This window comes from Podarcis pityusensis, assembly GCF_964106645.2.
Source record: "Podarcis pityusensis genome assembly, chromosome: 3".
Taxonomy (NCBI): domain Eukaryota; kingdom Metazoa; phylum Chordata; class Lepidosauria; order Squamata; family Lacertidae; genus Podarcis; species Podarcis pityusensis.
Genome location: NC_138026.1, coordinates 36,679,578 through 36,705,289, shown reverse-complemented (window position 1 = coordinate 36,705,289; position 25,712 = coordinate 36,679,578). Strand labels below are relative to the sequence as shown.

Here is a 25,712-nt window from a genome sequence, read left to right as displayed (position 1 = left end):
GTACATGCTCCCAAATGTGAAACTGCACAGAGGGAAACGTAAGATTATTATGCTACATTTCATATTTGAGCTCAAAGTACAGAACAGACATGTCGCGCACTAATTGAGAATGGAGCACGCAATTAAAAATAGCACTTCCCCCCTTTAAAATTCCATTCAACACACGGGTATAATCATTTCCTGGCCACTGCTCTCCTGTATTCTAAATACAGTAGTCAAGTAGTTAACCATGGCTATCTTTACTCATGTGCACCCTTCTCAAATGATGTGCTACATGTGCCACAACATTGTACCCAAACACAAAGTGACAGTATGAAGACATCCATAAACATACAACTTTACCTATTTATTTTTTTAATACACCAACTGTGAGGAGGGTTGGGTAAACTGGTGTTAAAGCTAATTGATTCAATGGCCTTCCTAACAAGAACACACTTAAATAAAATATACAAAAAAGGTTGCATACCAAGTAAAGACAGCTAGAATTTCAAAGGGGGAAGTAATCATGTCAGTTAGCATAGCCCTGTGACCTGCTTTTCAAATTAGATTGTTTTTAACCCCACCTTATGCTGGTTTCCTGACTATAAGCTGTTTTTAGAGAAGTCACTACACAAGGTGATAGACAGCCTGGAATGACAACCTGTTAACCCATTACCATTTTATTGCTCCATAAATGCTTGCTGTTTTTCTTGTTCTGTTCTTTCAAAAGCTTTTCATTCTTATACAGGTGTATTAAACAAACAGCATTGATAATTGTGAAAAGAAAGAAAAATGCTCATTTTGTGAAGAAAATGGAGAAAAGACTAACCAATGCAGAAAGGCATTCTAAGAAAAATGTGCCTGCTTTAGTACCAAGGGAACTAAAAATATGATAGCAAAAAAAGCAAAGTAAACAGCAAAAAACAAAACAAAACAAAACAAAACAAAACAAACCTTTCCATGCACAGGAATATAATCAACTGCTAAGAAAATCAGTGAAATCAGGATATGCACTTGGGTTAAGGCCTGTGTGGCATTTTCTTCTATTACTTTGGGGGGGGGGTTTGGTGTGTGTTTTATTGTGCTAGCCAAAGGCCATGGCAACATCCAAGGAAGGAAAAAAGGAAAGGAAAACACACATACACATACACACAGCAGTTGCTACATATGCAGTAAAACCATGTTCAAAATTACACAGAATGAAAAGTAATTCTCAAATAAAATGTGAAAATTAGATGTCAGAGTCCACTAGCCCATCCAGTTCTTTCTTCCTATTCTTCTTAGCTGCCAGGGCATAGCGAGCCACTTTATAAGTCACAGAGTCATCAGCATCACTCAGCAGCCACTTCACCCCCTCCAGTAACGGCAAGACGGAACTGTGCACATGTACTGGCAGGAGTGCTGGATTGGCTCCATTAGTGTATCCATGCAGCCTCAACCTCACCATCATCCTTTGCTCCTAACCAAGCCCTGTGCAGGTAATTTGTAGCAACACCAGTGTTAGGGTGGCTCTGTTTCACTACAGTGACTGCTGCTGACAGGAAGAGTTTACAGACAAAGAGCAGTTATAATATAAATCACTGAGGATAGGTAAAACATTAACTCACATCTCTTCCAGGTGTTCCATCTGTTCCTTGCTCTCCGCTATCTCCTTTTTCACCCTAGGAGAAAAAATAAGCAATTCTTTTAACATTCTTCAAAAAGCGTATCTAAATGGAGAACAATTATGGAAAATTTAAAAGAACAATGACCTTTTTCATTATAACGTGTAATTGCATCGGGAAACTATTGCATTTATTTTTTTTTGCACTAGGTACAGTTGAATTCAGACACATACAGCAAATTGAAAATGTATAGCATCACAACTCAATGGATTCAGGAAGGTCTAGTAATGCTCAATGAATTCAGTAATGTTTAGTAACAGAATTCAGAACCAAGAAGGAAAATGCTGTGATAAAAATTACAGTGAAATTTGCTAACTGAATTTCACAGTTAAGAACAGAGAAAATTTCAGATGCAAAAGAACTACAATTGGCATTAATTATTCTTGTTTTTCCACCATTTGTTCACATCCTTCATATTATCACCATCCCAACAACTTTCAACCTGCATCTGACAGAGCAGGCTCTGGTCCATGAAAACTTGTCGGAATAAATTAGCTAGACTTTAAAGTGCCACAAAATTTGTCACTGCTGCTATTATCCTAGCAGCTTCTGCTTATAAAATACTGACTTAAATTGCTATGCCCTCCATGTCATCAGAAGTACCACAAACACAAAAACTGGGAACGGATGGTTAGTAGACACAAGCTTTACCTACACAGTATTGCAACTGCAATTGAGCCATTAATGGATCAATCTGTAAATCCCCATTCAAAGAAGATAGTGCAGTAACCAATCCCCATAACAGACTTGAACTCAGGTGCAGGGGAAGAGGAAGATAATAACCTTGCTGCAGCAGTTTGTCCTGCTGTGCTGATGACCCCTTTTTAAAAATCACGGCAGATGTAGAAACCAGACTGAAGAGCGGGAGTTCTCTTCTTTCAAAAAGTGAACTGAAATTAAAGAGAAATGGCTCTCCTAAATAATGGGCTATTAATGTGGGGAAAGTGGCAACCGAAAGTGGTGTTTACTTGAAATACACTTTTAAGTTACTTTGCCCCCTGCCTTTTAGTATACATTGTATTTTACCATTCTGTTTAGATGCTGTTTCATCTTATTGGTATTTTAGTTTTGATTTGTGTATAATTGCCTACTGACATTTTGAGGCTTTTCTTTTATGCTCCGTATCTTAGTGGTAGAGTATGTGCTTTGCCTGCAGTTCACAATCCCAGCATCTCTAGGTAGGGATGGAAAACACTTTTGCCTGAAACCTTGAAGAGCTGATGTCAGGCAGTGTAGAAAATACTGAGATAAATGGACCAATGGCGTGGCTCCATACAAGGTAGCTTCCCATGCCTTTGTGCAAGCATCCCTAAACTCGGCCCTCCAGATGTTTTGGGACTACAACTCCCATCATCCCTAGCTAACAGGACCACTGGTCAGGGATGATGGGAATTGTAGTCCCAAAACATTGGAAGAGCCGAGTTTGGGGGGTGCCTGCTTTTGTGGTTCTGGCTTTTTTTTACACTTTTTTGTCTTACTGTTTAGCTGTCAGTAATTCTTCTTCTTCATATGATTTTGGTTAACAGCCAGAGAGCCCCGTGAATTTTGCACAGTCACCATATTTCATACAAAAAGGAAAACAACTTGGAAGAAGAACCACGCTGTTGCCTGCTACCTTACTGCAAAGCAACACATGGAAAATGCAAATTGCAGTGGTGAAGCATGTTCAAATCCTTCCCCCAAAAAGCCTTCTTCTGCTGAACAGTGCCTTCCCACCTACCCTTCAATAGCACTGTGGGTGCATACATATAAGGTAAGCGTGCTTTTCCCTGGAAAAGTGGCAGGTGGTTCCTAAGTCCAGGAAAAAGGAAGGCAGCCTGTTCTGGAGAGGTGGGGGTGAGGGTTGCTGGGGGTGAGGGTTGCATTTCACCTGAAGGCTCAGGTGTACAGTGGCCTCAGTGCTACAGGATGCCTTTTAACAGATTGCCAGCAACAACTATTCCTGGACAGAGATAGCAATTCAGTGGCTGCCCTCGGAGCTGGCCCTCGAAGATGGTACAGAGACAGCAACTGCTGCAAAATACTATGGCCATAGTGCTGGTGGGCCTTTCTGCAAGGGACCATGGGACGCTAGTCCTGAAAGATGTTCCCTGGCTGCCAATACATCACTGAGCATAATTCAAGGTGCTAGTTTTGACATATAACGCCCCCCAAAGGCCCAGGACCTATTTACCTGTAGAAACACCTCTTTCCTTACTGCCCTGCTTGGACCTTGAAATCAGCCAGGGATGAATGGGGTCAAAGGGGTTATGATCCACCAGAAGGCCTTCTGGCATCCTGGCTTTGGAACATCCTTTCATCTAGGGTTAGGCTGGCACTGATTTTATCCATCTTTCAGTGCCAGCTGAACACCTTCCTCTTCGTGTGAGGCCTGCGCTGGAACAGATGTGAGAGATATTGGCAGTTTTATCTTCTGCTTCTTCTTGTTTTCTTGTATTTTAAATTGTTGTTACCTACCTTGAGATCATTTATGATTAAGGGCAGGATAGACATCTTATAAATAAAAAAAAAACCTGTCAAGCTCACGATTCTCTATTTCACTACAAATCGCTCTTTTGCAGCAAAGAATGGGTCTGTCAAATTTTATTACACACATTTGTTTGTAAAACTATTAAGACCCTGAGATTTTCATCTTTAGGATCAGTTCAGGTGTGTTCACCTTGGTTTAATGAACTATGGCTTATTCAACCAGAATAAGCATGGTACTCACTGCATCTTTCCCCTGCCTTCTCCCATGCGCTGTTATGAAAGACCTTTGTGGTTTGTTAACCCATAGTTTCCAGTTACATCTGAACTTGGAAACTGAGGCTTAATATCAAATATTAACCCACAGCTTCCCAGTTCAGGTGTAGAGGGAAACTGTGGTTTAAGAAACCCCCAAAGACTTAAATTATTGCATGTGAGGCATGAGGTAAAAGGCACAATACTTATTTCTGAACCAGGCATTAGAGTACAAGCAACCTCTCCATCAACAGTAGCAGAACAGCTAGTTAGCTGATTTTTGAAACACGTCTGGCATGTTCTTAGGTCTTCACTATTTTATAATGGCTTGACTAAAGCTGGTGACTGCTCAGCTAAGCAAAAACTGGCAGCCAAGAGGTAAAAAAAAAAAAAAATGTATTATTAATGTCCCTATTGTTGATTATTCCTGTTTTTCAATGTGGGCATTGACATGTATAAATGAGAAGCCTCTAGCAATTACTGAGATCAGTTTCTACTGAGCCACAAACCTGAGGCTGCAATTTGACTTGCATATAGGTGATCTCTGTAATCCCACTGGCACTCCAGCAGTTATATGGATATATATATATATGGTCACAACATATGGCAACTTTTAAGTAGGTGAAATTAAGGGCAGCCATAAAACTTAAAATGTAGATTCACTAGGTTCTGAGAATGAATGCTATTCCTGAAAAATGAAAGGGGTTATGTTTCTCTAAACTCCCATATCTACCAAAGTTGAAACTTAGCCCTTTAAAAAGCAGTACAATATCAAAGAAGAGTCTCTATATTATTCATCACTTTAGTTCTGTTATCGTAACAGTCCAGAACTAAGTTGACTCAACTAGATGATTTCTGCTCCATGTTTTTAACTCAAAGCTATTTTTCTAGTGTAAACAATACAGGTGTACTTGACTTCCAGCATATCAAAGCCTAACTAACCCTGGAATTTTCTTCCAAATTTTATGCCTACTACTATATACCCAGTTTAATGTTTTGCAGGCTGGCAAATTTATAAAATATTTTATAAGTGTTTTTATTTTATTTTGTAAACATTGTTTATGTTCTAATTCTAGAACCTTAAAACTGATGTCCTACAATTGTTGTGGAGTTGCAAACCATCAATTGGGGCTGTCTGAGCTAGAAAAGAGTTGTAGAACCAAGGCTAGTGGCAGCGATATGCCGGGGAAGGGAAGAGAGAGAGCCAGATGGAAATGGAAGAGTGGAAAGGCAAGCAGAGAACAAAGAATAAGGAAGCAATTGTTAGAAACTCTGGTTTCATTCAGTGAATATGGTGCATTCTTCTTCCCTTGAAGTCTTTATTATTTCCTTGAGTCTACAAACAAACCCATCCTATCCTTCACTTTTTCCACATTACTGCTCATTACTTCTAAGAGCCCTGCGCCTTTTTATAATTTTCCACTGAATTCCAAGAGTGCCACAAAAGTTCCAATAATGGCTGGTGGGGGGAATTCGTATTCATGGAAGCAGCTTTTTGTTGTTGCTGCTGTAGGGGCTCTATCCCCATGTTGCATGGGTCACCATTAACAGAACTGTCAGTCTTACATTACACTGTTCAACACACACACACACACACACACACACACACACCCCACCCCTTGAGTGTACTTGGTGTTTAGAACTACAAGCACTTCACAAGGAACTGCAGTGAGAAAGAAAGAAATACATATCAAGGCCAGTTGGTAAACAGGTGTGACTAGATGGCGAATTGAACAGAACCATGCCTGGTTCACCATGTGGCAACACTAGATAGCACTGCCAAGTTTGCAACTTAAACTGCCATACTGATGCAAGACTTCAGGATAGAGTGGCAGCAGAATACACATGGACTTTGTTGCAAGGTGTACATTTGGCAGTAAACAATTACATGGCCACTTTGCTGCGCTGTGCATGGACCCACTCCACTCACATTGTATTCTTACCATATCAAAATGGGGAGTTCCACTGCTGCGCAAGCAACTGAGTAGTTCTCCCCATCCTCTAGCACACAGTCCTCCACAGCTCATCTCCAAACATCCAGCTTCTGCCACTACCTCAGCTGATATCTCAGAACTCCATATCCAAATCACCCTGGCCAAAACCAATGAATACACTCAGTGGCCGTTTAAAAGCCCTTTAGAGACAGGAGAGTGCCTCAGGAGAAGACTCTAGGCTTCAAACTTATTTCCCTACGTTTCCCCCTTACTTGGTGCACACACTCCCCACATGATGATACCTTCACTATTTCACCTCCCCATCTTGTACTGACAACAAATTAGAGGGAAGAAAAACACTCCCTTACTTTGCTTTTAAGAGCACCGAGGTAGCCAACATGATATCTGAGAGGAATTCAAGCATTTCTCACGTCTCCTACCAGGAGTCCTTACTAGAATGACATTCACAAAACAAACGCTGCCTATTCTTAACCCTGAACAAAGTAATTGCATGAAAAGTCATAGGAAGCCATGCTGATCCATCCTGGGGTGGGGTGGGGTTAAAAGCCACAGTATTATGATACCTTCATGACCCAAAATTAGGTGTGAGAAACCTATGGCCCTCCAAATGTTGTCAACTCCAAATCCCATCAGCCTCAGCCAGTGTAGCTATTGGTTAGAGATGATGTGGGTTGTAGTCCCACAATACCTGGAGAGCCACAAGTTCACTACACCTGCCCTAAATTTGGCAACAAAATTACTACTAGTAGTAATCCAGTCATTACTACTAATTTATAAAGGTCCCGCTCCACAAGTCTCTGCCAAGTGAAGCGTGTCAGGTACCTTAACCAAGTTATTTGGGATACTATGAATAAAGCATAGATCTCTGAAGAACAGGATTTGTCTTCTCACATAGAAGCCTTTAAATTCCTACAAATGGTCTTTAGCAGAAAGGTCGCCATCTTAGATGCTGAGAATTTTCATGTACAAATATTTTTATAACAACAATATCTGCAGTATAACAAAGTGCAAGGGGGACACTGCTGAATCCATAAATGAGAGATTTTAAAAACAGATTAGACAAGCACCTGACTTAGATGTGATTATGAGTAGCGGATGAAATACATGACACTTAAGGTCACTTACAGGCCTAAATTCTATAATTAGCCTTGCATTTTCATGACTGCCAGTTTACAACTCCATATAAATTGGGTCCAGATAACAGTGATAGTCAGTCATTTCCCCTCCAGATGTTTGAATTTAGCAAATTGGAACACTGAGCTGAAGACACAGGCCTTTAGGCCTTTGTTCTGGTTTGCAGACAGAGATCTGGTATGAAGGCTCTCCAGCTTGGAGGCATTCCCTAGTTGCATTCATGCTGACTGAACCAGACTGCTCTCAGAATTACTGGAAGGATGCTCTCCCAGTAAGATGACAAACCTTGAGAATAGAATATAAGTAATAAACAAGAAATGGGGATGCAGACATCTCTCCTGGGATCACATAGCCTTGATCCCCACCCCACATCCCCACTCTTCTGCCTCCTACTGGGATATTTATATCTCCTTTGCAAAACTAAAACAATAGGGAGAGGGTCATATGCAGTGTTCTTCAGGAAGGCATGACCAAAAAGGCTTTGGTGACAAACAACCAGAAGAATATAAGAGAAGCAAATTTTGAAAGCGCCCTTACTGCTCATGCAATAGGTCAATAAATCATATTTTAAGATTGATTTCTGATTTCTAGTTGGAGAACATTCCAGTCCTTACAAGAAACAGAAACTAGCCCCGTTCCCTTTTCTTTTAAAAGGTAAGTCAGGAACCAATCTTTTCCTGTCAGTAGCTGACAAATGGCATTACTCTCACATAATGCATTTTTAAGACATCAACATTTACTGTGGATTCAGCAGACTGCTACAATTGTTGTTTAGAGACTAGCAGATTCCGCACAGCGATTACAACAATGTCAAATGTGTGATGGACTGGTGAGCATGTATTGTAAAGCCTCAGCTTCACAAGCTTCTGATACCAGTGTGACCTCTCAGTTTATATTTCTGCACGTTCCTTAATTTGTTATACTTCCATTCCAGCCTTCGTTTGAAAAGCTCAGGGCAGTGTACAGAGATTTCCCCTGCCCCGTTTTGCTGCTGCAACAAACTTGTAAGGAAAACTAGCCTCTGAGATAGCGTCTGACCCAATATCACCCAGTGAGTTTCATAGCAGAATAGAATCTGGGTCACCTCTGCCTAAGCCCAACAAGGCAACTATAAGCCAATCCACACTTACCTTTTCTCTGCTCTTCCAGACACAGTCTGCACTTTAAAGCCCAGTGTCCAATCAGCTTTTCTTTTTTTTTTTTTTTGCTCCAGAGCTTTCCCCGCAAAACCCCAGTCTTTAAAGCAGCATTGGAGCAAACATAAATCTGCAGAAAACCTGAATTGATGTTTGCTTTGATTGAACACTAAAGAACAGTGCATGAGGACCCTCCGTCTGCTCCGAATGACTAAGAATAACAAAAGCCAGGCTTCAGAGTTTAGAGTTTGCTGGATTGCGACATAGGACAAAAGATGGCAGTCTGTTAAAGGCAGCTAGCTGAGGGTCAGAGCCATGGCTGATGTCCATCTGAATCCAGAGCTACTGGTATGCCTACAGGAGAAGCAAGACCCTCTTGGGGTGTCAGTGCTGTGAATGCCTCCATTGTAGGCTCAGGTTGTATATATGTGTCAATATACCATGTATCATAAAGACACCACAGTCTCTGCTGTGCCTCATTTTCAAAAGGAAACACAAACCCTAGGTAAAGCACTTGAAACACCCAGAATCTTGCATCACTCGGAGACTGGGGGTGGCATGCAACAGTATTATCTACTTGGGTTCTCTATTTTGCAGGAGAGTTACTTAAATATCTGACTGATAGACATTTTTATAAGGCTAAAATCCTATGCACAATTTCTTTGGAGTAAGCCTTACTGATCACAGTAGGACTTCTTTCCAAGTAAATATCTATTAAATCGGACAGCATCATTTTCTCAACGAGAAATGGACTTGCTTTTAATTTTGACTTTTCACTTCGAATTAATGAATCTTCTTACCTCCAGTATTTCTTGCAACATGCACTCATAGATGTCTAGCGCTCTGAGAGCAAAGAAGTTAATGCTGTTTCTCCTTTTACATTTTGTTTCAATTTTTATTTTTCTCATCATGTTACACATACCATTATTAAACACTGGAAAATCAATAGCCCACTACAAAACTGATGCACTAGAGGCCACGTTCTTTGCTAGAAATACTTTATTGATTTTATATAGGTCAAATTCCCCCCCTCAATAGACTATTTGCACCTGGATATTTGCTGCTGCAAGTGGAAATCAATTTCTGTTCTCTAATAAACTTAACTTTTTATCGTTCTCAGAACAAAAATAAAGAGCTGCAAGCTGTTTTCAAGAAGGGTATTGCTCACATACAAATAGTAATCTGTATGTTGTGGCACAGTCCCAAATTGGCCACAAGAACAATACTTTACTACCCTGTCCTCTTTAGTTTTTTCTTGTCAGAACATTCTTTTATTGCCAATTATATACATTAATTTGTTTTGGCCGAATTCAGTTGTAATATGCTGCAGGCTTCCATAATTTGCTCTTCTCAGAACAGGGGGTTCCTTGCAAGCATGAAAGAGAAATAACCCCTTGGCCTGAGCTCTGCAGACTTATTTGTCGGGGTAACACACCACACTTGCCAACTACAATACAGTAATATATGTTCTACTGCTACAACACTCTCCTCTTTGAAAAATTATCCTGAACCTTAAAGTGTCCAGTCAAGCTAAGTCATGTTAACAACCACTTCATTAGTTTTGTAACAAATGAAAAAACTGAACCAAATGGAGTGTATTTGGTTCAACTTTCATTCATTGCAAAACAAATGGGTAAAAGTGGGTTCACACTCATCCTCAAGTGAGGGAGCTTATCTTCCTTGGCAGAAAATGGTATCTTCCCAGCAGCCGTCTCCTGTGATTGACCCCCCCAGCTCCTCTCCTCTCACGACACATCTCCTCTCCTTCAACCAAAACAAACAACAACAACAACACCCCACAAATTAAAAATGGCTCATTCTAAAGATTAGAGACCACAATATTCAAAATAGTCGCTTTCCAAACGATCTGTTTATATCTTTTTTCTGATCTACCAAGATACTGCCGTGTTTGCTCCCGCACCCCCCACAGGACCATCAGAGCTCTCAACATTTTTGACCCACCAACATGTTTCCTCAGCAAAACTCCATTATAAGTAAGTGCTAACATATGGTTACTGCAGGTTTTTACAGCTTCTGTTCCCCAGTCTTACATACTTTCAAGAGTGCTGCTTCTGAAAATGTGCAAAAAAATGGGCGCAGTTACTGCAAAAAGATGTGGGGAGGACTTAAACTTTAAAGCCAAGAGCTGTCACAATGCAGCCATTCACAAGAACCTTCCTCCGAGAGACATACTCCGCACAGGTGTTGGCTCACATTAATAGTCACCCTCAGACATCTGTCCACACAAAGCAGATGGTAATAGGCTTAATCAGAGAAGTGCAGCATGTAGGATTGTGTCCAGGGTGGCTTCCCTATCCCATCTGTAGGGCAAAGTTGTTTTCTGTTATTAATGCATATCCTTCTGCCCTTGCCCTTTTAATCCATGCTTGGGAGTGTAAAGGGAATCAAAAGGACCTCACTTCACTCCATTACTTGCCACCGAATCTGATACTGAGCTGGTTTGTGTCTCACACTATGCCAGTTTGTTTTAAGCCATGGCATAATCATGAACTTGCCTCCTGCCCACAGCACAGGATTCCTTAACCCCACAAGGTGATGTGCACAGCATGAACAAGCCACAGCACACGGCAGTAGTAAGTCATAACGGCACCAATGTTTGTTCTTGGCTTACATCTGGCTTACTGTTTGTGGTTTGCCGTGTCATGCAAACCCAGATCGTAGTCGGAAGCAAACAAGCCACGATCTGGGTTTGCATGACATGGCAAGCCATACTGTGACCTGTGCATCTGTGGGAGCAGTATAAAGCCAGGTCAATGGTTTCAAACAAGGACTGGGAACCTGTGGCCCTCCATATATGGTGGAACTATCACTGAGCACTGGCCATGCTGGCTGGAACTGATGAGAGTTGAAGTCTAGAGGTCCACAGGTTCCCCACTACTGATTTCAAAAATCTACAGCCAAGTGTGACACATGAAAGGGGCCACTGCATGGGGGAAAAGGAGTGCTGTTTTGGAACATGGTTGAAAATTCTTAGTGGTTCAATTTCAGAAATGTAGAAAATGTTAGTTCCAAATTCAAATAGAAACTTTTATTTCATGACTCATGATACTGTATATATGGGGTGGGGAGGAGTGGTGGTGAAGGCCCATGTTACAAGTTTGCACTCGCCCCAAAATGATGCTTGGGCCCCAACTATGTGTAAAATAGGTGTTTGACACATTCCTTTCTTCAACCTTTCTCTCTCTCTCTCTCACACACACAAATGTGAGCGCACACACTTTTGGCTTTCCATGTCAGAGGCAATTCCATTACAATAGTATATTTTGCAGAGCCATAGATTATTACCAGCATCTATGCACTGAAGGACTACTGAATATCAAACTCTGTTTAAGCACTCAGAGATTCCTATAATATTTTGGACAACCACAAAACACTTGTTAGAATCAAGACCAAAACCAGAAAGCTATTGGCATTTGTGACTGCACATTTTTTCCAAAGTCTGCATTAGAGTGAAGGAAAACTGAACACAAATAGTGCAGCCAGAGTGGCAGCAGCAGCTGCAGTCATCCCAACCCGGTGTCCAAATAAAATACAACTGTAAGACATAAGGATGCTTTGACACAGCTGCTGGGAAGCCACTTAAAATCATTAAAAGGTTAATTGAGAATTATTTAAAAATAAAAACATGCTCAGATATCATCCAAGCATGTCCCTTTTATCCATCTCACAACTGCTAGAAATAATGGAAGTTGATAGTAACTTTTCTCTTTTTGCAGTATCATTTGCATTCCTAGATGGTCAAAGTTATTTTTAATCTGTTGTATACTTCATTTTTAGAGGCAAAAATGATCTGTTTCAAAGAGGTGCACTCATCGGACCTGTCTGTGGGTCTCAATCAAATTTAAAAACTTGAAGAGATACAAGCAGCATTTGCACCCCAGGAAAGTGTCCCCTGGTCCTACACATGCAGGAAAAAAGGTCAGCTCAAGCCAATCCACAATAGTAACATCCTAAGCAAATAAAGGGCCGCAGGTGGCGCTATGGGTTAAACCACAAAGCCTAGGACTTGCCGATCAGAAGGTCAGTGGTTTGAATCCCCGCAACGGGGTGAGCTCCCGTTGCTCAGTCCCTGCTCCTGCCAACCTAGCAGTTCAAAAGCACATCAAAGTGCAAGTAGATAAATAGGAACCGCTCTGGTGGGAAGGTAAATGGCGTTTCCGTGCGCTGCTCTGGTTCGCCAAAAGCGGCTTAGTCATGCTGGCCACATGACCCGGAAGCTGTACGCCGGCTCCCTTGGCCAATAAAGCGAGATGAGCGCCGCAACCCCAGAGTCAGCCACGACTGGACCTAATGGTCAGGGGTCCCTTTACCTTTATGCAAATAAAATCTGCCACATGCACCAAGCCAACACAGCACACTTTTTTGTCACCTGAGGGCCTTTAAAACGAAGGATGTCATATTCAGCCTGTTCCCTATGCTACATCAACCTAAACCTTCTAAAAAATAACCACTAAACATGTCACCTGCTCAAATCCAGTTCAGTCACTCAGCCAGCTCCAGAAGTCTATGAAGCTACTAGCAAGGTTGTAACCCAGTGAGGATGGGATGGAGACACAAATAAAACTGGCACCCACCAATAATGCCTGTTCACATGACTACTGTGAATTGTGAGATTGCAGAAATCCCTTTTGAAGAAATCCCTGTTGGAAATCCCATGGAGTCCACCACGCATCACGTCTGATAATGGACATGAGATTCCCCTAGTGATTGCAGCTATAGTTGGTACATGATTCTATGAAAAAGGGTTAGCTGGCAGTCCTGTGCAAATATACAATAAATTACTGCTGGCAACATCAGCACCTTGTAACATCGGTTACCAAGTGTTTTGTCAAGGCTAGGTTTATGATGAAATATGAACAATGGTTACAAATTCAATTCAAACAGTAAATGTCACATTTTTGAAAATAGTTTTCTTATTACTAGACTGAACAGCAGAAGCCTTGCACTGAAGTGCTCTATTAGTGGCCTAGTTCACAATAAGCCATTCAACAAAGTATGGTTTAAATGGGAATGAGAAGCAGGCTTTAATCTATAGTTTAATGTGACATGCGAACTAGGCCATTATCTTTATAGAAAGTAGTTTTGCATCTGAAATAGTGAGGACTGGGTCTCAGGTGAAGCTAGAAATAATTAAGCCAATATATAGTAATATCAAATAACATCAGTTTATATAATACAGTATTATTTACCTTTTCTCCAGCTTCACCTTTGTCACCCTTCAAGCCATGTTCACCCTGGTTTTGGGAGCAATGTAAGAAGTCAGTAGCATGCAAAACATCTAAAACGACCATTTCAACATATTGAAGCAATGGATACTGCTTTACATTTCCCCTTTTGTGTTTCTATGTAAGAGGAGGGAAAGCTAATTACTCACTTCTTAAAAGAATTACAGAATACATTTTGACTCATAACAATGATTGAGATGGGGCTTCTAAATATACAAAAACCAAGCCTCAAAGGACCTTCATCCTTCGATGTTTCTGTGTCGCCTTTATTGATGATAATGTTAACGTTCTGAAACACTTTCCTTTTATTAAAGCAGGGAAGCTAAAAATATAACAATAAAGGTTTACATAAAATAACTCGCCATTTCAAATCTAATATCCCCATGACGTACCTGACAATTGCAAGTTTGATCAAAATAGCTTGCACCATCTTTATATTTAACAAACTGAAAAGAGGCCTGCAAACCTTCACACTTCCTTATGATCCTATATATTTGAGGTGTATAGACAACTTACTATCTTACGTCCTGTTAAAGTACCTCTGGGTGGTTATAATCTCCAATAGTTCACTATTTCACCGATCCTATTCCCTTTTCTTGTGTTCTCAACAGTCATATGAATGCCATGCACAGAAACAATCTGACTTAATCGCTAAGATCACCATTTTACTACTCATGGTAGATAAAACACTGAGGGCTATTTCTAGCGGCAGACTTTTTATTAGCAATGGAGTAGCTGAGAGACAGGCATTTTACTGCCTTTTTGCTTGAAAATGGTCATTCAAAATAGCCACCCAAGCTCTTATTTCCTGTAAAACAATGCTTCATTGATAGATCTGAAAAAATAGGGGTTAACTGGAAAAATTCTTATATAGTATAAGCAACAGAGACACATAAAAAGATGTGCACACGCATAAAAGTGAAAGAAGTTTGTTTAACTGTTGCAAACCCGAAAAATGTTATAGATTTTAAACAAAAATGCTTACATATATTATAAAGTTTTCTTGGGCAAATGTGAATATTTTAAAAAATATTTTAACAGCACACCCAGTCTTATTGATATGATGTATTCTTGCAGCAAGTAGAACATATTGCTTATCTAGAGATCTCAAGCTGAGAAAATGTAAATGCATAAGCCTGGATATTAAGGTCTGTATACAGTATCTATTACACTAGAACGAAGAAGCTGTGTGATTTCAAGAATAGTTTCTGGAAGCAGTGTTTGAATGCATCTTGTGAAAAATCACAATACGTAAGTTGGATAGTCTCTCTAAATCTGGGAAAGATGATTTTCTTCCCTATCAATAGATTCACTGATATAAAGTACTGCGCAATAATGACCTTTTAATTACCAAATATACACAAAACATATTTTGTCATGTTCAGTGCACATTTCTATGCTCCCACTGGTGCTTAAAAGAACACTATTACACTACAGGTTAGTATCAAACAATGGGCCCCATGTTTTTACACAACATTAGACTGGAAAGAAGCCAACCTTGTGTTTTCCTTCTTGCTATCTCTGGACCACCTTTCGATGTATTCATCTACTTATCATATTTGACCTTCCATCAAGCAGTTTAGGATACATTTTATTGTCACAGCAACCCACTGAGTTTGATCAGAACATGGGAACTTTGATACAGCTATTCAGTGAGTTCAAGGGATTTTTGCAGCCAAACTCAACATTCTACTCTTGCAACTTCCGGAAAACAGAAAGGAATAGAACGAGAAAATGAGAGAAATAAGAAACACAGAGCTGCAATAAATAGATTAAAAAAAAAAGCAGTTCTACCTTTTCACCAAAACCACCAGGAGCACCAGGAACACCAATCAGACCATCTTCTCCCTGAAGCAGGGATAAACTGGATTATCCATCAGCCATTAACTAACTTACTAATTAGAAACATTTTAAGTAGAATTATGAAGAAATGATAGCAAGGTTCTCCATTATCCCATCTTACTTATACTGTATAGATAGAACAATTTGATATTTTCTAACCCAACTGTAACACTAAGGGCTAGAATAGTCTGGATATTTATAGAAGTATGAGCATATTTGCCCAATATATAAAATATGGTGTCTATAGAGCAGCCTTTCCCAACCTGTTGCCGGTCTGATGTTTGGGACTGATGGGAGTTGTAGTTCAAAACATTAAGAAGTTACCAGTTTGGAAAAGGCTGCTGTAGAATATTTAGGGCACTCTGGGCTTACATTTCCTCTGCTCTTTCCAGGCACGGTCCACAATTTAAAGCCGCATGTCGAAGCGCCTCCCCACCCGGAACTTTCCCTGCGAAAACCTGCTCTTTAAAGCTCAGTTGGGACAAACATCAATCCATGGAAAACCTGAATTTTCATTTGTATTCAGCTTTAAAGAGTGGGTTTTCACAGGGAAAGCTCAAGGCAAAATAACAAAAAACGCTTGGACACTGTGTATTAAGTACAGACCTCTGCCTGGAATGAACAGGGCAAAAAGGAACTGTGGATAAGCTTGCTTAATTTGATAGTGTTTGATACACTTTGGTCCACACCTCACTATCCATATGGTCATGCTGCATATTTTTCAAAATGCAGTAGAGTCCCAGTTACTTACAAATTATCTAAGCTATCAGAAAGGACATTCGGCAGCCCAGCATTTACATGCAGGCCCTAGGAACCTGCACAGCCATTATATATTTTATATGTGATATTATTGTGCTGCTTGTAAACATCCCAAGAATCTATGGCTACAGCTGAATATAATGCTAAATCATTGTTTAGAGTTACAAGAATAAGTCTAGCCTCCTCCTGCTTTCATATGTTCCCTATCCGGTTCACATTAACCACAGTTTAGCATGTCAGAAAATTCAACCACAGGCAATACTAGAATATAAACATTCTATATTCACTGTATAAAATACATAGATGTAGTTCAGGGATGCCCAACTTCCAAGAGACTGTGATCTGCTCCCACTAAAACAAAACAAAACCTGGCAGTGATCTACTCATTGTGTTGACCAAGGTTGCTGAGCTTTTTTGGGGGTGAATTGATCAGAGTTGTTGAGCTTTTGGGGGGGGGGGGCATCTATCAGGATCACGTGATGCCCAGCGATCGACCAGTAGATTGCCATCGACCTGTTGGACACCCCTGATGTAGTTACATCAGCAAAGACTCACTGGTGATACACAACTTGATGCTAATGCTGGATCATTGATGGGGTTGGAATGAGTGATAGATCTCTATGCAGAGAGGTGCTTCCAAAAATACAGATCCACCATCCATACAACCCTTGCCCCCTCCTTTTTTAAGTCACTCAACATCTAACTTGTCAAGGGAAACACGTGTCCTACATGGTGAAAGTGAGGAAATGTGTATATCCAACAGTTGCAAGGTGTGGGTGCTTCTGTGCTACCACTGAATATGCTTGCATTGCTCCATTTAACAAAATTGATACTAGTGAATTTTCAGAATGGCGATGTCTGTAAACAATTAGCACTAAAACGGAGCATTCCACTTTTAAGAAACAAGGACACAAATGAGTCATGCTTTGGAATTGGGGGTGCTTTAAAACATCTTGCTTGGAGATTATTGCTTGGCTTAACAAAAACAGCATCCAACTGTTCGGTTGAAACTCATGTGACCCTATAAAGTACCATCAAATGGCGATGTGGCTTTCTGATGACCACATTTTGAGGGAATTTCTGCAGTCTCATTTTCGTCTCTTCCATAAAAAATTCCTGAAATAAAAGTTTCTCACAGCTGCTATTATATTTTTTGGGCAGTGACCAAAAAGGTCAATGGGTTCATATTACCATTACAGAAGACAAAGGTCCATGCTGTTAACTACTCTTTTGCCTACCCTGTCTTGTTGCATTGCTTCATGCCATACAATAGAAAATGCATTTTACCATGGTAAACCATTTCCTCTTTTTCACTCACAGCTTTCAAAAGGGTCTAAAGATGATACTGAAACAATTTATTGTGGTGGGAATTAGACTGCTCTTTGGTTTTAAGCATGCAGTTCTGAATCCCACAGGATAAACAACTAGCAAATAAGTGTTTCGGTGAGAGAGTAGTGATTACTTCAGAGTGTGGCATCAGAAAACAGGTGTAAGAAAAAAAACACAGAAAATAAACTGTACAGCAGAAAGTCATATATCAACAATTCTATACACATTACTTGGCCCTGAATGTGAAAATATGTCTAAATCTCAGGATGTAGATAATTACATCCGGTGGCATTTTCAGTGTGTTTAAATTTGAACATATGGCCATATTCCTTGTTCGATGAGACTTCATCTTTGCATACTATTCTTGCATATCATTATTTCATTTCAGTAAAAATAAAAATAAATTCAAAGCCCTTTATTGTTCTGCATAAATTTAATTCAGGCTCATTGTGTTACAGGGATGCTTGTGAACTGGGCTAATAAATTAAGCAAGATGATATAAGGATCTATAGGCTTTCACCCAAGCTGAGAGGCTTCTTATTCTCCTTCCTGCTAGAACGCATTCTGTCCCCTGAAAAACTTCTCCAAAAAAATCAAGGAGTCCTCCAGAGTGATTTGTGAGGAGTTGCAGTCTGAAATGCAAATCCAGAGGTTCTGGCACTCTAGATCATGCCCATGTCCAGATCAACATCAATTTCCCACGGGCATTTATCTATTTTGATAAAGACATTTTAAGACAGCAAGCACATTGCCAAATTGGTTTTGCCCAGGCCTGCAATATCTCTGCAAATTGTCTCCTTGACTGTATAGCTGATAGAAATATGCAACTGAGTACACTTAGAATATTTTGCATCTCTTAGAAAATATTTTGCATTCTAAGAGAATACAAATCTCTTAAAAGGTTTTTTAAATGAAAAGAAGAGCCAGTGTACAAGTAGACTTCCAAAGACATCTTTTTTGTGTTTCATCTGCATGTCTTTATTTTTTGAAGATTACTCAGATGCTTGTTTCTAAAATGAATGCTTCAAGGCATTTAAAACAGCTAAATCTTGAAGCAAATATGTGTGAAAAATCAAGAAAGAAATGTTTTTATTTACGTAACACTGCTTAGCAGGTGGTCTCAGCAAATGTAACTTAGCTTAAAAGTCCTGAGAATGTTCTAGTAGGCTGTTAACAACCAAGTCAGTACTGGAAAAATGTTCTTTAAACACTTGTGACCACAAATGGCCATTTCACACATAATATGGGAGCAAATACAGGTTTGCCTCAAAATGTGCACACATAGTTGTTGATCTTGATGACTGCCTGTATGATAGACATTTGCATATTTCAGATGTATAACATTTAAGACACCTTTTTTATTCCTATAAAAGGAATGTGTATGGTGGCCTAAAGGCAAACCAGTACTGCATTAACACTAACCATACTGGTTTTGAGTCAAACAAGAGTGTAGCGCTGGGGCAAAACAGCCAAGCATTCCAATTCAGAGCTTTTTAATGAAACAAGCTCAGTTTTCACAATCTATTACACAGCCCTTGCAAGGCTGATACACTAACTTTGTAAAAATGAAACATCACTGTTCAGGTCCAGAAGTAACCCAGATTGTAAAAGTCGCCTCCGTATGCAAGTGTCAGTTTTATTCATTTCGATTTCAATCCTGATGAATTATTTGCTTTCTCTACCTCACAGAGAGTGAATATATTAAAAGAGTCTGCAATAAATACATAATATTGTGGAAATGCACACTCTGCAAGGGGCAGATGCTGTTGAAATCGTGAAGACTAAGGTTCTGTGAATGGAACAATAATGGCGTTATGAGTTTGAAGGGGGACCCCCCTAAACCCTAGAAATTAATAAATGGCAGGACTTTGATTATTTGGGATGTGAAGGGAGAAATACAAGCTAAAGAGGAATTCCTGAGCTAGCCTAGGCAAAATTGCCTGGCCAAGCTAGGGCTGTTGAGAAACAATACAGCGCCATTGACAATGCAAGAGAACTGTCCTTCCCCACACCCTGAGGTGTGAAAGGAGACTGGGGGTTTAGAAGGTTGCCAGGGTAGCTAGGTGTGAGGTGACAGGAAAAGTGTGTTTAAGGAAGGTGTTGTTATAGGAATTCTAAGGTCTTATATATAAAAAATAAATGTTCATAAATGTACAAGGCAAACACATACATACGTATATAAACCATATGTCTGAAATAGTACAGGAGAACAATCCTGAAGCCATTTTGACTCTCCCAAATTGACCTCAAATATGTCTCTGGGAGGAGGAAGGAAATGGGAAAAGTTACAGTCTTTGGACTGTAGGGGCTTAGACCTCCCTGTAAATACAGTCTGGCAAGTATCTGTTAAGTTGATCACACTATCAATATGCGTAAAAGATTCAGGAACTAAGTATTTACCATCTCAAAGGAATGGCCAGGCTCTCAGGCAATCAGATAAGGCATTATCAGGTATACTGGCAGACAGGAGAGAAGCAACACACTCAAATTTCTGCTGGGGACCACCTCTTTCTGTGATGTATGAATGATGTTTTGGGGATGGTCTTGAGCTACAGGGTAGGCAATTTCAAAAGTCTATATAAGAGCTTGCACACCAATGTTCTGGGTTCCTCTCCTCCCTCCCTGCGTGGGGGATTGGAGGACCCTGTTGCAACAGTTTAATAAAGAACACGCTTACTAGCTGCTTTGCTTCTCAATATTCTCTGGTTGGCCTCTGTTACGGTATTTTCTCCTACCGATAGAGAACCTACTTAAGGACTCTATACGGGCTCTTACACACCCCATAAGGGAAAGGGAGCAGTATTTTTCTTATAACAGTGTGCTGGCTGAGGTGGGCACAGCTGGGTGAGACCAACTCCACCCTGTTCACCCACCCAGGTTTCAGTGATACATGCCAGATCAGGCTCCTCAAAAAAAGAAGAAAAAGAAGAAGGTGTGCTGAGAAGAAGAGAGAACAAACAGAGAAGTCATTGGACTTCAACTAACATTAGGGTAGACAGAAGTTGTAGACATGCAACATCCTAAGGACCCCTGGCAAATAATGTTTTCTACAAGCCACTCCTACGCATTTTTTGTTAGGGGGGGAAACCAAAGCTAATAATGACTCACAACAGAACATTGTGCTGAAACATAATGGGGGGGGGGGGCTGTAATGCACAGTGCACACATACACACTAGTTATATCCAGACTGGAATACTCCAAAGTTCTGTAAGTACGGCTGCTTTTAAAGATTTTTGGAGAAAACAATAATTGGTACAAAATGTGACCACAAGAAATGTTGGTTTGTGGCGCACAACAGCTGGATCTTATCACACCTATTTTAATTGTTGATAATTAGTATAATGGATTGCAAGTTATGGTGAATTATTGTTTGTAGGCTTTTAATCTTAGTATTTTAATTTTTATTATTGTGGTTGGTTTGGGGGTTTTTAAGAGCCACTTTATGCATTTAGAAAAGTGGGATACAAATAAACTAAAATAATTTTTAAAACCTACACTTTTATTTTAAAAAAATGAGAAATATCATATCTGTTTCCTTTCTTCAGAAAACAGTGAATAAGCTAGGTCTAAAGATTGGGTATGAGTATGTGCTTGCTAATATGTTAGTTTAGAACATTATCAGACTAGATACAGAGTCAGACAGACAATTTTCCACTACTTTTGTTTTTGAATACTTATTTTGACTAATCTTTCTACTCAATACATTCCATTATACAAGCAATTCATGCCTTGCATATTTTATCAGATTCCTTCCCCTCCTTCACATAACAGCAATTGGCTTTGCGCTTTTACAGTGCCAATTCCAAATTTCATATAATCTCTCTTCAGTTTTAATATGATGACAATTTGTCTGTCACTTATTATAAAATAGAAAAGGCCTGTAATTTTTTCCCCAGGAAGACAGGGAGATCTTTTTATACTGAAGATGATCTGTTGAGCCATAAATAAGCAGTTGCCACCTTCAAGGTGGCAAGGGGAGAGAGAGAACAAGATAATTTTTACACTTTATGGTATGATTTTATTAAATGTACAAATGAAACAACACAGAGATGAGAAATGCCTACAACGTATATTGCAATATGGCATAGATAAGCAGGGACTACACATTAGCTCACTCTTATTATTCTGCGTTTTCCAGGTTGATCTATCGAAGAATTCTCTGAACTGGTTTACTATTCATCACCTCATATTTCACCCCTCTAGTGACCCATTTTTTGGTTGGCCATGACAAGTTTTATGATTTACGTGTGTAAATGATTTTTTTCACCTCAGGTTGCGAAATGGGCTGGGCCGCCCCTGCGTTAAGAGGCAGGGTATAAGCAAGAGTCTATTCAGCAGCCTCAGCTTTTGTAGCTGACAGTCAAGGTCCTGGCCTCCCGAGACAGGTGGGAAAATCTGATTTGTCAGGTTTTTTTACAAGTAGCTTTTATTGTGTTTTTAAATGGTAACAAACATCAGCGTTAGTTTACATATATTAAACTATTTAGGTCCTCAGGATGCCAACAATATAAGACTCTTTTGCCAAACGTCCTAAATTAATTTTTTTACAGTTTAATAATAACACCAATTGAATTGGTATATCGCTGCAACTCGTGAGGTCAGAGGCAGGAAACTCACCTTCTCACCAGGAGAACCAGGGGTGCCATTTTCTCCTTTAGCTCCTTCTTCACCCTGTAAAATAAATTGTAGACAGATTCATCAGCTTGTCCAAGTTGTTCTTTAAGAAAACATTCAGCCCCTCAAAAGTTTGATTCTGCTTTATTTTTTATTCCATTATTTTTACTGAACAAGAACAGCAAAAGAGTACCACAAGCTGAGAGACAGACAGCCAAGAGACTTCCTGCTAAGATGGAAATGGGATCAGACACGCCTAGATGAGCTGCCTTTTCAAGCTGTGTTTCTCGGTGCCTAAAAGCAAATGTACCTCTTTTGAATCCTTGTGAACCTCACTGAAGGCAGATGGGTGGCATTCACACCTTAATCTCCTTCATTAACTGTGCTAATGGGCCATAATTCTGCAGTTCCCCAAGGGCCTAAGGCTGCCTCCCCACCAGGGCCTAAGAGCATAATTCCCCCAACTCTGCTTCAGAAGAAGCAAAGGAGGGTTTTCTTCTGCAGTTTAAAAAAAAACATGGCAGCAGATTTAAAAACAATATTAAAAAATCAGTGGATGTGCTACAGATCTCAGTGGATACACTAAACAACCATTTGGGAGTAGGTGAAACAAGGCTGGCACAAAGGACTAGGGGAGAGAGATCATTAATATACAAGGAAGGCCCTATAGGCTGATATCAAGGCTGCTTGTGAAAAACCTCAAACTCTCACCAGAACAATTTGGGAATTATTGGGAACCCCACAAATTTCATTGGCTCTCCATTGCATGCTGTTTTGGATTTATCCCTTCAATAAGATATCGAGCTCCAAGATCTTTTTATCTCACCACGCAGGAAGGAGGCCACTCCTATAGCCTTTGCTGTAAAATTCCTCCAATTCCCCACCAAGGAAGATATTCTCAAATATGCAAGAGAGAAGGGAATGTTTCATTGGGTTGACTGTAATAATGCGTGCATTATGATATTCCCCAACCACCCAAAATAGGTGGTTGAGAGTTGTTTTCAGAGGTATGCCAGATGGCAAGAGACAGAAACACAAGCTTTTACATTTGACATCCAGAAATCTTTTGTCTTTGACATGTAGGCCACATAAGGACCTTCCGCAACACAGCATCAGTTGAGGACTTCCTTATGCAACACCCAGCTGAAGGGTGATGTGAAATACACCATGCTAATTTCCTTCAAACATATGGCTTGATGTTATCTCTTGGGACAAAGGCTGAACAGGCAGCCTCTCCTGCCATAACATTTTAACTCTCTTTTGTTGGAATTCCCTTTACGCTTTCTCCATCCTGCCCCCTCCACACCTCGCACAATATCTTCATTCCTTTTTCAGTTCCTTCGATTCACTTCTAACATAAGAATTTGTGGGGTGGCGGTGGCTGCTGGTCATAATACCCCTTTTCACTTTCATCATACCACCAGTGCTTGCTTGTTCTGCACAACAGGCTTAGAGTTTACTAGGTATGGCCCATGAGAAATATCATTTTATAAAACTCATCTCTCCCTTTCACCACACACACACTGTACCAACCCCAACTCACTTTTGTCCTAGTTGTTATATGTGAAATGGATATTAACTGGAATAGGACTGTGATTATTTCAGAGTTGGTCTTTGTAGGCGTGTGCAATGTTAAACTAATATAATGTAATATAATGTAAAGGCCCCAGGATGGTTCCCTTTTCCTCCCTCCCTTCCATAGCTGTCCCTTATTCCGAATAGGATTCCTCACAAGAAAAGGGAAAAGTTAACAGCTATGCTCCCTTCCTGCTATAATGATGTTGAATAGGCACATTTCAGCTTTGGTTCCCCACAGCCTCTCACTTTTGGTAGCTTGGCATGGCCAAGTTTGGGGCCAAGTTTGTTGGCAGGCTGGAACAACCTCTCCCTTCGTAATATTGGATGGATTGGTGCTCCTTCCCTTGAAGCACATTAGGAAATTTGTGTTTCAAGGCAAGACGCAAGTCCCACTCCTATAATCTGAATATTTTAATCTTTCTTTAGTATTATTATTATTACTCCCTCCCTTTTTAAAGATAATTTATCAACTGTTCTCCTTCCCAATATTTTTTTTTAGATCTGACCAGTATAACATGTTACAGATAGTGCTGCTAATGTCTTAACATTTTTGTTTCTTCTGGTATGTGAAGAATATTACCTAGTTTTCTATTCCCATTGCCTCCACCTCTGCAAATTTTTACATAAGAATTAGCCTTATCGGGCCTAAAAACGAATAGTGAATCCTGAAATTGATGGGGCTCATCTCTCTGTTGCACTCCCCCAGTACACTAATTTTCAGAGAATACTGCTATGCCTACCTCTCCAATTTCCATGAATTTCCTAGAGCACCTCGTTAAAGACAAACTAGTGTTAACCACAGGTTTAAAAAATTGAGAGCAGAAATTGTCCTCAGTGAAGACAGCCACATTCCTAAAACAGGCAGGTATACATTATGCAAGTGCTGAGTAAGTGAGGCTTATTACTGTGATCTCTCTCAAAAAGAGCCAAAGGGGTAGTTATCCTGCTTTTCAAATCTTAAACTTTGCAACTAGAGAAGGAAATCAAGGACTCTGAAGGTCATTTTATATTACACTGCTAGGTAAAAATTAGCAATCATAAATATTTATGACCCCAATGTAAACTTCCGATCATAATTTAACGACTATTTTCAACATCTACAGGTGCTGTCCTATGACCATTTAGGGAGATTTCTATTTTATCCTAAATAATGTTTTGGACTGTAATACCTTTTTTCTGCATGCAACATCACAGACTAGTTTGCCAATATTACAAAAGTACAAGTCATAGTTATTAAATACTCTAGTTAGTGAGACTATACATTTCTCTCTACTGTAACCAAAATTGTTTTAGGCCAGATTACAGTATTTTCAGATATCCAAGTCTTTGATCTCTATGAAGGTTGCTTCCAAAATTGACAAAATAGCCAATTCAGACAACGCAGCAGTTTCCTCCAAAAAATACAACTGGGCATGTCTGTTCCTTCCATGCCAAAGAGGCAGCTCAATTCATCACATTTGAATGATCAGGGCTTCAATACACAAATGCATACAGAATTGATTAACTTTCTTTTTTCAAATTAATCAAAGTTCAATCTCGTCCAAGGCTGGGATAATGGATGCTGCTAGGGAAAAATGGGGAAATAACTCTTTAATGCTACATGAAATTCATCCCAGTCCTGTCCACTGCAAAATATAAGCCAACCCCCCCCCACCCCCCAAAAAAACCCTATAAAGCAGCAGCAACAGAATTTACATTAACCATAGGTAGGCAAACTAGGGCCCGGGGGCCAGATCCGGCCCAATCTCCTTCTA

General features: G+C 40.0%; 1 protein-coding gene across 7 annotated transcripts in view; it reads right to left on the bottom strand.

Moving 5' to 3' along the window:
* Positions 1-25,712, bottom strand: part of COL19A1 (collagen type XIX alpha 1 chain) — a 189,535-nt gene that overhangs the window by 97,994 nt on the left and 65,829 nt on the right. For all 7 annotated transcript variants that reach the window (XM_080997970.1, XM_080997972.1, XM_080997971.1 and 4 more), the window contains exons 10-13: positions 22,384-22,437; positions 15,630-15,683; positions 13,800-13,844; positions 1,587-1,640 (exon numbers count right to left, since the gene is read on the bottom strand). In XM_080997970.1, the coding sequence (XP_080854096.1) occupies positions 1,587-1,640; positions 13,800-13,844; positions 15,630-15,683; positions 22,384-22,437 (207 nt within the window). The remainder of the gene's footprint in view (positions 1-1,586; positions 1,641-13,799; positions 13,845-15,629; positions 15,684-22,383; positions 22,438-25,712) is intronic.